Below are 12,400 nucleotides of genomic sequence, written 5' to 3'. Positions count from 1 at the left end.
GTGTGTGTGTGTGTGTGTGTGCAGGGCCGGTCAGATGGACCTGCAGACGGCCATCCAGGAGACTCAGTGTGCTCTCAATCTGGTCCTCAACGACAAGTTCTCTGAAGCCCTGGACCTCCTCAAACCCTGGTAACCACGGCAACAAGGCTCTGTGTGTGTGTGTGTGTGTGTGTGTGTGTGTGTGTGTGTGTGTGTGTGTGTGTTACATTATGTAAATCACACTGATGTGTAGTCATGTATTTGTATATTACAACAAGTACTGCAGAGCTAGACTACTGCTACTTGTACTGATGTTACTATTACTTTTACTGGTACTATTACTATATATATACTGCTACTGGTATTATTACTACTGGTACTATTACTATATATATACTGCTACTGGTATTATTACTACTGGTACTATTACTATATATATACTGCTACTGGTATTATTACTACTGGTACTATTATTACTACTGGTATTATTAATACTAGTATTACTACTGGTACTATTACTATATATATACTGCTACTGGTATTATTACTACTGGTATTATTAATACTAGTATTATTAATACTGGTATTATTACTACTAGTATTATTAATACTGGTACTACCTTTACTGGTACTATTACTATATATACTGCTAATGGTATTATCACAACTGGTACTGCTACTGGTATTATTATTACTGGTAATATTAATACAGTGTCGGCTACTGGTACTTTTACTACTAGTACTGCTGGTGGTATTATTACTACTGGTATTATTAATACTGGTACTGCTACTGGTACTGCTAGTGGTACTGCTACTGGTATTATTAATACTGGTATTATTACTACTGGTATTATTACTACTGGTATTATTAATACTGGTATTATTAATACTGGTATTATTAATACTGGTATTGCTACTGGTACTGCTAGTGGTACTATTACAATAGATACTTTTAATGTTATTCTTACTAGTGCTACTTTGACTGAAACTATAACTTTAGATACTGTTACTGGTAATATATTTACTACTAAACAGCTACTACTATTTACTACTGTGTGTGTGTGTGTGTGTGTGTGTGTGTGTGTGTGTGTGTGTGTGTGTGTGTGTGTGTGTGTGTGTGTGTGTGTGTGTGTGTGTGTGCGTGTGTGTGTGTGTGTGTGTGTGTGTGTGTGTGTGTGTGTGTGTGTGTGTGTGTGTGTGTGTGTGTGTCTCTGTGTGTGTGTGTGTGTGTGTGTCTCTGTGTGTGTGTGTGTGTGTGTGTGTGTGTGTGTGTGTGTGTGTGTGTGTGTGTGTGTGTGTGTGTGTGTGTGTGTGTGCAGGCGGAGGGACAGCATGTACCATGCGTTGGGTTACAGCAGCATCCTGGTGATGCAGGCGACCATGACCTTTGAACACCGAGACATTCAGGCCGCCATGGTGACCATCAAGGAGGCGTTACAGACCTGCCAGAGGTGAGAGAGGCGTTCATGCTCCCCAGGATGAACCGTCGTCAGGTCAACTCTTTGGTTTACGACCAAATACTTATGCTAATTAGCAATTGTCAGCATGCTAACGGGCTAAACTAGGATAGTGAACATTACAGCTGTTAAACCTCTGAATGTCAGAGCTGCGTTGCTAAACTGCTCTTTTGTATTTTTGATATTATCATTTTATTTTAATAAATTATTATAAAAACAAAAGATATTGTGGCAGAATTTCACGTAGACTTTGTATCATCTGCAGCACAAATACAGAAGGCAAATTACAGATAAATGTTAAAATTTTAATTTACTAACATTTATTACACATTGGAAATCCCTCCAACTAATGTTTGACTCATGCAAACGACTTAAATCAAACAAATGTCACATTTTTATCTGCCTCCGAACTGCAGCAGTTGTTGGAAGATAAATGTGTATTTTTCTTTTAATCACAATACAGATAATAAATTAATTTAGTGGCATTTCCCCTTTAATAACAAAGTATTCAAACCAAACTCTTTCTTCAGGTTCAGGAAGAAGAACTCGGTGGTTGGATCTCTGTCCAGTCTGATCAGCAAGCAGACCAACCTGCAGGAAGGTACTGAAAACACAAGCCCCGCCCACACACACCGTTTGATTGACAGCTAGAGGTTTGCAGGAAGTGCAGGAAGCACTAAATAAAAAATCAAAAGCAGCAGGAAGTCACTGAGCTGTGTTTGTGTTTTCAGAGGAGATGCACGCAGAGATCTGCTACGCTGAGTGTCTGCTGCAGAAAGCCACGCTGACCTTTGTACAGGTGAGCAGTTTACAGACTGTATGATAAAAAATGTGCAAAATGATTTAATGTACTACTGCAAATTTTGTGTCAAGATTTCTGTCAGTATAATATTTGAATTAATTTTGTCCGCTGAGTAGAAAACATATTCAGCTTAAAAAAAAAACACAGTCAGACTGATAAATGTAACAGTATTACATTACGTGTTATCAATATCAATCAGTTAGACAGACAGCAGTTAAGACATTTAGGATATAAAATGATGCCATAAAAACATCCAGGGAAACGAGTTAAGCAGGTTTATGATAAGGTTTATAAGGCTATTAGCTAATTAAATGAAATGTAACTGAATCCTGTGTGTCTCTCTCTCTGCCTCTCTCCAGGATGAAAACATGCTCAGTTTTATCAAAGGAGGCATAAAGATTCGAACAAGCTACCAAATCTACAAGTGAGTGACCATTAGCGACTATAAAGTATCGTAATTTACTTGTTTGATTCATTTAACCATGTGCCTCATTTAAAAAAAGTTGTTCTGATGTCCTTAGAGGACAAAAAAACGTCTACATAAAACTGCCATAAAATGATATATTGAGTTTCATTTGTTAAACAACATCAGTCTCATTTTCAGAATATTGTCCTTTTAAATGCCAGTTTCTTTACATGCACACAAATTAAACTATTTTCTGTACACTAAATGGATTTTTTTTTTCAAAGTCGAGGATATGTCAATGAAATGTCAAATACAACATTGATTTTAATGCATTTCTACGAACACTCCAGTGCTCCATCATACAGCAGCAATGCCCCTAGTGGAAACTGTGAGAATAGTATATAATTGCCCCATGAGTCAAACATGAGTAAATGGCTTAATCTGGTGGAAAATAGTAAAAAAGTACCATTTAGAATGTCTGATCTAGTAGAACACATGATTCTTTGCGGTAAGAGCAGTAGAATCAAACACAGTGGTTTTAATGGGTTTCAATGGGGACATTTTTGTCCTTAAGGGTCTGAGCGTCTGTATTTTGGCTACACAGTTAATTATAGGAGCTGAGATTCAACTTCCAAAATAAAATAATTCTGTTCTTTCCTGATTGTGACATCGTGTTTGATGTCGTCCAATAGGGATTGTCAGAACATGCTGAATGTCAATCAGGAACTGGCCGGCCAGTCTGATGCGTTCAGACAGTTTGAGGGCGGAGTCAAGCTGGGCATCGGATCCTTCAACCTGGTGGGTTTTCACAGAGATGTTCACTGGTTTGTTTTAGTCCACTTTGAGTCCCAGTTAACACTTCCTTTTCTGTTGATTGGTTTCTTCCAAAATAAGGTGTATGTCATCAGCATATTGGCGAATCACAGATATATTAGACACACAGATACAATACAAGGTGTTCAAATTGACTGATTAAAAGTGCAATGATGTAATAGTTTATTTAATAGTGATTTTAAAGTATTTTCTGTCTCTCTCTTTCAGATGTTGTCTCTCCTCCCTCAGAGGATTTTGAGGTTGTTGGAGTTCATCGGATTCTCAGGAAACAGGGTCAGTACAACCCCTTTAATGTGATCCAAATAACTGTCTGTAGAGTATAAAGAAATGTAAACCTATACACTTTACAGGCAGCTGTGAAAGTCTCTGTTTTGTCAAACATGAAAGTCTAAGTTAATAAAAATCCTGTCTTTGTCTGTTTACAGGGGTTTGGTTTGTCTCAGTTGAGAGAGGGAGCCTCCAGTCACAGTTTGCGGTCGATCCTCTGTGCTCTGACTCTGCTCTTCTACAACACATATGTGTCACTGATACTTGGTAAGATATGTGTCACTGATACTATGCAAAAACAAATACTTTGCTTTTGCATAGAGACAGCACACTTTAACTGTACCACAGCAGCTTGGCTTTCAAACTGTATGTTGAACCTTCTTGGTGCAGGTTCTCCATCCCAAATCTGTAGATTATTAGGTGCAAAATGATGCTCCGCGGGTAGTTTTCATGCTGAGAACAAACCTCTTGTGAATGACATTATGGCGGAAGATAATGGTGTTGCTGTTGTGTTTGATCAGGAACTGGAGAGGGCAACCTGGTGGAGGCCGAAGCTCTGCTGGAGCCATACCAGCAAAAGTACCCCAAAGTAAGCCAACCACACACAAATATACATAAAGTGTCATTCTGCAGAAAATATGACCGAACTGTAAAAATAAAACTGATTGGTAGAAACTAAAAGTTCTAAAGTGATTAGTTTATGAAATATGTTTAAATAAAAAGAAATAAACTAAAACCTACATTCTGTTTGTGTTTCTGTCAGGGCTCTCTCATTCTCTTCTACTCTGCTCGCATCTCAACGCTGCGAGGAAACTTTGAGAAGGTCTGAAACACACATTTTTGATGATATGCTCCCTAACCTTCACCTAATTATACATTAACCTTAAAACAAAGTCTGAACCCTCAAACAGCCCTTTTTGGAAACTGTTTTTTTCTTCCAAACTTGTCTTATATATCCCACATTATGCATAAAAATATAACTAATCTCGCTTTCTTTGCTCCCTTCCCCTGAGAGCCTTTACAAACCTGATCAGCTCAGAGTTGATGTATAAAAATAATTTTGTGTTTCAGGCCCGGGCGTGCTACGAGGAGTGCATCGGCAGCCAGCAGGAATGGAAGCAGGTCCACCACCTGTGTTACTGGGAGCTGATGTGGGCTCACTCCTTCCAGCAGGAGTGGCAGCAGGCGTACCAGTACGCCGACCTGCTGTGCAAGGAGAGCCGCTGGTCCAAGGTCAGCACACACACTCTTGTTTCATTTGTAAAAGAATATATCAATAGTTAAGGTCTCCAACATGTTGAGACATTTTTCTTGCAACATATAGGGTAGCTCCAGGTGTTCCCAGTTGTGCTTGTTTGAGCATCAATATCTGAAAAAAAAAAAAAAAAAAAAAGTATGCTTTATTCTGACTGGATAAACAATATCGCCACAGAGACCCAATACGTAATAATGGAAACGCAAGTGCTTTCATCAGGGGACGATCCACTCAAACACCACTGTGTTACCTCATTTGTCGATAGATTGTGATTTATCAGACATTTATTTAAATGAAATATTCCAGATTACTTAGAATACTTATTAACTAAATCCCATTTTTCGCTTTCTACCCTCTCCAGGCGATCTATGTGTACCAGAAGGCGGCCATCCTCAGTATGATGTCAGAGGAGGAGCTGAAGCAGACGGGGGAGGACGTCGTGGAGCTCTTTAGGTCAGTTAACCTCATTTAAACATTAATAATAATCTCCTCAGTATCATCTTATCTCTGAGGGGAATACATTGTGGAGAAAAAACAATTAGAAATGGAAATAAAGTGTGAACACTTTTGGAAAATCAATGTTTCCGATCCTTTGTTCTTCAAAGAGCCGGTTTGAGGGTTAAGACTCCAGTTTTAGGTCAAGGGGAAGGGAATGTACTATGTACTGGAGGGTACTTACAAGTATATGAGTACAATACAAAGTGTATTTTTTTGTGTATTTGTACAGGCAGGTGGAGGGGCTGAAACAGCGCCTGGCTGGGAAGTCGATCCCAACAGAAAAATTTGCAGTGAGGAAGTCGAGACGCTACAAATCTGCTAACCTCATCCCCCTGGTCATCCCCGCCCTGGTACACTCACAATCATCTCTGAAATAAAACACATTTACACACATTAATTATTCAGATATTTCAAGTCTAGGATGTCGAAGAGAGCTTTTTAAGTGATCTGCTACGTCTATCGGAAAGCTTTGATGGGCTGTGGTTAAATACACTCTCAATAAGATAGTTGTTTAAATAATTATTTGGTACAATTTTCTCTCTCTGTAGGAGATGATGTACGTTTGGAACGGCTTCACCATCGTCGGGAAGAGAGCCGACAGTACCGAGGCCCTGCTGGTTACCATAGAGACGGCTGAGGAGCAGCTTCGCAACGATCCCAGTAAATTCAAAATAACAACACTGCTTCTTTTTCTTACTAAGACTATTCTAAGAAAATGAAACGGGGATCCCACAGGGTTCTGTCCTCGGCCCACTTCTCTATAGCTTATACTGTATAGAAATGACCAGATAGGTGAATTGCAGCTGTTTTTTTTAGATGTATGCAGACGATGCTGTTCTATATTTATAGGTATTTCTATTGTCTCAGCACTTAAAATCTACATCAGTGTGGTTTGAAAACTCATGTTTACTCGTGCGATTCATTTGCACGTCAATGTATTTATCTGCACCGTTGTTTTTATACTGAGTACTATCAAACATCATGCGGATAACAGTGTTGTTACTCTCGCAAACTTGCATCGCTGCAGTTAAGAATAGTGTTCATGTGAAATATCTGAAGGCGAGTATTTTGCATTTCCGTGGCTTTTTCACTCTAAACTTTAAGAAAGCTGTCAGTATGTTTTTTCTTCCAGGGCTCGAAAGTTTATAAATTCACTTTAAAGATTAATGGACGATGTGTTTCTGCTGTTAACACGGCTGAGATACGCCTTGTCTTTTATCTACTGTTGCCAAGTTTCAGTCCATTAACATCATTTTTTGTTTTCTGGTCCAGGCCCGTCAGAGTATCATCCAGATGACAGCTGTCTGGTCCAGATGTTGAAGGGCCTCTGTCTGAAACACCTGGGCAGGTTACTGCAGGCCGAGCTCTGCTTCACACAGGTCCTGTCCAGTGAGAGTCGGATCAGATACGATCACTACCTGATTCCCTTCACTCTCTATGAGTTGGGTCTGCTCTATAAACTACAGGGAGACTTCACCAAGGCCACCACATTCATAGAAAATGCCAAGTAAGTTCACTATATATGTACATATATGTATATATAGGTATGAATTGTACATTGTAATATACAAAATATACCTCTATTAGTCTGTGTAGCTTTATATTACTCTGTTTACTTTCACATGCCTTTATACACGTCTTTATACTTCTCTTTGTATACTTTAATATACCTTATTAACCTCTATATGTCTTTATATACCTTTTATACATCTTTGTTTACTTTGTTATATACTTTCATGTACCTTTTTATACCTATTATATTTACTTAATGGGCCTTAATACTCTATATAATAACTCTACTATAACTCTAATAACTTATACACCTATTTACCTTCATATATACCTTTTTTATACCTTATACCTTATATATATATCTTTATATACTTTCATATACATTTTTATTCCTTTATACACAACTTTAAACTTCACTTTATATACTTTCATAAACCTTTATTTTTAAATCTTAATCTTAATATACCTTTTATACATTTCTGTTTACTTTCTTATATTCTTTCATATACCTTCTTTTTATGCCTCTGCATACCTTGAATCACCTTTATACACCTCTATATTTTACCTTAATACATCGCTATATACCTCCATGTACCGTTATTCACCTCTTTATACACCTTTATGTACCTTTGTATACTTTTATGAATACCTGTTTATTTTCATGTCTTGAGACATAAAGTATTAACGTTTGTATATTTATAAACATTTATAGACCTTCAAATGCCTCTATATACTTTCATATATCTTTACATACTTTCATATACATTTTTCTACCTTTTATACATCTTTATGTATTTTAATAAAGCTTATACAGCCCAGAAAAAAACTTGCTCAGATGTTTGAGGGAAAAGAAGCAAGTGCATTTACATTTATTTAAGATTCTGAAAGCTTTGTTCTTCTTTAGGACGAACTATAAGGACTACTCCATGGAGAGCAGACTGCACTTCAGGATCCACGCGGCCCTCAACAGCCTCAAAGGATCACCTGTTGGCACCCCATAATACTCCAATACACCTCAGACTGCAGCTGGAAAAACAACGGTTTGGATCACGAATCCAGATTCCCCCTCACAAAAAGCTGAAGCGGGTGAACCAAGAAGTGTGTCGGGGGTTTGATGTCCACCAGGACTCTCGTCTTGTCCTTTGCTTGCAACCTTATATTGTATGTGTCCTTATTTATTTATTTTTTTAAATTGTATTGACAGATGAGATTATTTAAGCACCTCTTCTTTAACATGCTTCCTATCAATACTGAGATTTGATTGGTAGAAGCAGCTCCGTGGTTTTAAATGTCACATTAATCAACACACTAAACGTTATCGGAGCTCCTTGTATTATGAGTAAAGAGAGGATAACACACGAGGGGGTTTATTTTGAGGACTCGTTCACTCAGACGCTTTGCACGGCAGACATCTTTAAACTTTTTTTTATTTAAAAGCACAAAGTATGAGAAGGTTTAGCTTTACGAGAAGACACAGCAAGGATCAGCTGTCAAACCACGAGGAGAAACCAGGAGTCAACCTCTGGTTCTGCTGAGTGAAGTCAAAGCTTCATGCCTTAAAGCTGCATTCTCTCTGCTGTCCAGCAGGGGGCGACTCCTCTGGTTGTATAGAAGTCTATGAGAAAATGACTCTACTTCTCTCTTGATTTATTCCCTCAGTAAACATTGTAAACATGAGTTTATGGTCTCAATCTCTAGTTTCAAGTCTTCTTCAATACAGCATGATGTTCATTTAGTAAATGATGCTCCATTTAGAGTCAAACAGACCATAAAGCAGGGGATGCTTTAGGGCGGGGCTACACACTGATTGACAGGTCGACACCAGAGACGTATACGGCGTCTCTACGTCACTCCTCCTCAGTCCTAATATGGTCACTTCCTGTTCGCTCTTTGCAACAAAAAGAAAAGTTGGCGACGGCCAAAATGTTGAACTTGATGTTTAAAAACGTCCAACGAACCAATGGGTGACGTCACCATGACTACGTCCACGTCTTCTATACAGTTTATGGGAGATTAGATCAGCTGTTTTCATTGATCTCTTTTCACCTCTCCAGTTTGCTTCAGACCGTCGGTCTGAACGAGCCCTGAAACGAAACCCTCACTGGTCTTCAGACCTGACGTGCTACCAGACAAATCATGGCCTTAAGCTGCTCATCATTTTGTATGAACGTTACTCTGTATATTTTATAGGATAGAATCATAAATACTGATGGATTTCAGGTTGACAGACAAAAACCTGATGAGTGCATTAGTGTAAACACGCACACTATATATATATATATATATATTAATGCTTTATATTTTCTTTACTTTGCCTTGTTTTGATTTCCTAATAATGCATCATGCCACTCGCAATGGAAGCCTTCTCACCAACCGTGGCTTACACACACACACACACACACACACACACACACACACACACACACACACACACACACACACACACACAGCATAATACACTCATTTAAAGCTTGCACATACTGGGCAATACTCACACTGACCAGAGAAACAAACACACACAAGCGGCTGTAAACGCACACATTTAGCAGCAATATAAGATAAGGTTGTGCTGTTAGTCAGTCAGTGTGTGTGTGTCCGCGTTTTAATTCATTAAAAGTAATTATCTCTTTGCAGGACGGGCGAGTTGAGAGGGAGATTTAGAGGACATTTTTTTACGTAAAAAGAACCCAATACCATGAGCGATCTCAGTGTGCTTCCACGTTAGCATAAATCATTTAGCGTCTGCAGAGGGAGCTGTGTCACGTCTGGTTATTGTCCATCACTTGAAAACTACAAGTTAGAAAATGTGGGAAATTATATATATATAAGTTGAAGTACTCAGAAGAAAGTCCTGCAGCGACTTTTAGAATACTCGTTGCTAGTTGTGGTACTGCTTTAAAGGAACAGTGTGTAGCATTTAGGAGATCTATTGGCAGAAATGGAAAATTATATGAATACTACTTTAGTGTTTAATTACCTGAAGATAAGAATCGTTGTGTTTCTGTTACCATTAAATCAAGTTTTCATGTTTTCAGTTGGTTGTAATCTGCAACTTCGCCACCAGATGGCGCCAGATCCCACACACTGCCCCTTTAAGTGTCAAGCTAAACGCTAATCTTCAAAGTATCGGCATCGTCATTTCAGCTTGTGGTCGGTCAACAGTGCGAACTTCGTGAAAATATTAGTGCAGATTTAAGATATTTTTCTGCAATATTAAACTACTCCAAATACTACTTCTTTTTTTTTACTTTTTTTGTGCATACTTTTTGTTTTCTGGCTCTCAGGTGGAAAAAAAAAATCAAAGAATGCAGCTTTAAAATGAATCAAGATGAGATTAACGTGGCGTAGAGATGGACAATTTAATTTAGTTATATTCGTTGTATTCTATTATTTATTGTAAATGATTTAGATCAGCAACATACAAGAAGAGCAGTTAGTTAAATATCTATTTATGGAATTAAACATTTAAAAAAAGAAGCACAAATCTATGACCTCCAATTACCAAACACATATAAACATATAGCTTTTATTTCATGACCATATTCTTATTTGGCTTTGAGTAGTTTAATACTATTTCAAATTATGTATATAATATATTAACACAATAATTATTTATTATATCTATATAACTCAGAAGATTCACTGGTTTTATTCCAGATGGATTTGGTGCGTGGGTGGACGAAATGCTTTGTCTCCAAATAAAGAAACAGCTTTCCTCGAATATTTAGTTCTTATTTTATTATTCAGTTCCAAACAAATCGCATATTTGCAACTGGAATAAACGAGTGGCAACAATTAGCCTTCTCCCTGTAACGAATGTATCAACCTAAAGACCAAATTATACGTGTGTCTTGCTGTATGTTTGTTGTTGTTTTTGTGTGTGGTTTTTGTGTAGAACCTCTTATAGGGGGGTTCTTTGTGGAACCCTTCACAGATGGTTTGAGGTATAACCCTTCATGTTGGGTTCCTGGTAGAAACTTTTAAAAAGGTTCCTTGTTGAACCTCTATAAAAGTTTCTACAAGGAACCAAAACAGTTTTTTCCTATGATGACAAGCTGAAGAACCCTCAATGGTTCTAGTTAGCACCTTTTATTTCTAAGAGTGTATGCTCATGTATTATCGTAACATTTGAGTCTTAGAGCTAAACATGGTTTTTTTTCGTCTGCGTAATTAAAAAGATTAATTACATGGTCCCTTTTCCAAATTTATAAATATATATGATTAATGTCACTATGATAATTAAAATACTGGTTATTTGAACATCTTGGTTCTTTAAAACGTTCTGCTACATTTCATTGTCACGACCGTTCTGATAGAAGGCTTTGGTTCAGTTTGTCATGTCAGTGCCTCTTTGTGTGTTAAACTGTAATTGTTAATCTGGTTTTCTATAGGATGCATGTTAATAATTATATGTAATCTTTTTTTTTCTAATATAAGGACATTACTGTATGTGCTTTACGGCAGGAAATGATATGACCAAATATTTACGGTTATAGACGATGATCCACGTGGTGCAATAAAATGAAATTGGAAGACTCATTGTTCATTTTGAGTGATATGTCCTTTTTGTTTTTCATCACCGCTGTTTGTGTGACAGTCTTAAGCCTTTCTTATAAACACTGCAATAGGGGAAAGACTTTAACTAATAGATATCAGAAATAACATTTCCCTAGTTGATTACTTACAGTAAGATAATTGTCTTTGCATCACATCTTTATGTGATGATATTGTATCTTTAAATATGCAAATGTCGCAATATCTGAGCTAATTTTCAAACATTTCCAGAACATAAATCTGAACTTTGGATAAAGCCATGTTCAAAATTCTTGTTTCGTTTTGTTGAAATATTAGACTCAAGGTTTTTACAGAGAGAATTTGGGATATCTTGCCATAAATACTGACAGCCATAAAGAAATCAATTTTCTCCATGTTTTTAGTAATAAATGTTGTATAAATCAGGTTATGAATGATGTATGAACAAACCCCTCTGTGGAAACCTTCAGAATATAGAGAGGAATGAAAGTGTAAAGTTTGGTGTATGTAAGAGCTACTGAAGTGGAGATTTATGGATCAGAGTCTGAGAAAAAACTCATTTAGAGAAAACGTCCTTTAAAGATATGTTTAGTTAAATTACATACATGTTGAAGACTCTACAGGTGAATAGGGTAAAAAAATAACTAATAGATATCAACATGAAACTTCACCAGTTGATTACTGACATTAAGACAAGTATTTTTTGTATTACAAGTTTTCTGAAATGTTGTGTTTAAATATGCAAATGAGGCATTATCTAATGGAAACTTTTGGTGAATTTAGGAGAAATCTACAGACTCAAATAGACAAAGTAGTCGAATAGATTTAATTAGTTAAGTAGTGAATATATATTATAA

At 37.1% G+C, this 12,400-nt stretch overlaps 1 protein-coding gene across 1 annotated transcript in view; it reads left to right on the top strand.

Annotated features, from left to right (window-relative positions):
- The window catches only part of LOC129093549 (tetratricopeptide repeat protein 39B), a 21,924-nt gene extending 10,384 nt beyond the window's left edge, over positions 1–11,540 (top strand). Inside the window, exons 3-18 of the mRNA XM_054601599.1 lie at positions 25–129; positions 1,299–1,430; positions 1,967–2,037; positions 2,168–2,235; positions 2,598–2,662; positions 3,337–3,442; positions 3,686–3,751; positions 3,904–4,012; positions 4,267–4,334; positions 4,509–4,568; positions 4,817–4,978; positions 5,362–5,453; positions 5,728–5,848; positions 6,047–6,158; positions 6,771–7,005; positions 7,915–11,540. Of these exons, the coding sequence (XP_054457574.1) occupies positions 25–129; positions 1,299–1,430; positions 1,967–2,037; positions 2,168–2,235; positions 2,598–2,662; positions 3,337–3,442; positions 3,686–3,751; positions 3,904–4,012; positions 4,267–4,334; positions 4,509–4,568; positions 4,817–4,978; positions 5,362–5,453; positions 5,728–5,848; positions 6,047–6,158; positions 6,771–7,005; positions 7,915–8,011 (1,669 nt within the window). The 3' untranslated portion in view covers positions 8,012–11,540. The remainder of the gene's footprint in view (positions 1–24; positions 130–1,298; positions 1,431–1,966; positions 2,038–2,167; positions 2,236–2,597; positions 2,663–3,336; positions 3,443–3,685; positions 3,752–3,903; positions 4,013–4,266; positions 4,335–4,508; positions 4,569–4,816; positions 4,979–5,361; positions 5,454–5,727; positions 5,849–6,046; positions 6,159–6,770; positions 7,006–7,914) is intronic.
- Positions 11,541–12,400: the final 860 nt, after the last annotated feature.

Source organism: Anoplopoma fimbria, chromosome 7 (assembly GCF_027596085.1).
Source record: "Anoplopoma fimbria isolate UVic2021 breed Golden Eagle Sablefish chromosome 7, Afim_UVic_2022, whole genome shotgun sequence".
Classification (NCBI taxonomy): Eukaryota; Metazoa; Chordata; class Actinopteri; order Perciformes; family Anoplopomatidae; genus Anoplopoma; species Anoplopoma fimbria.
Note: the sequence above shows the minus strand (reverse complement) of the source record. Positions and strands in the feature narration are given on the sequence as shown.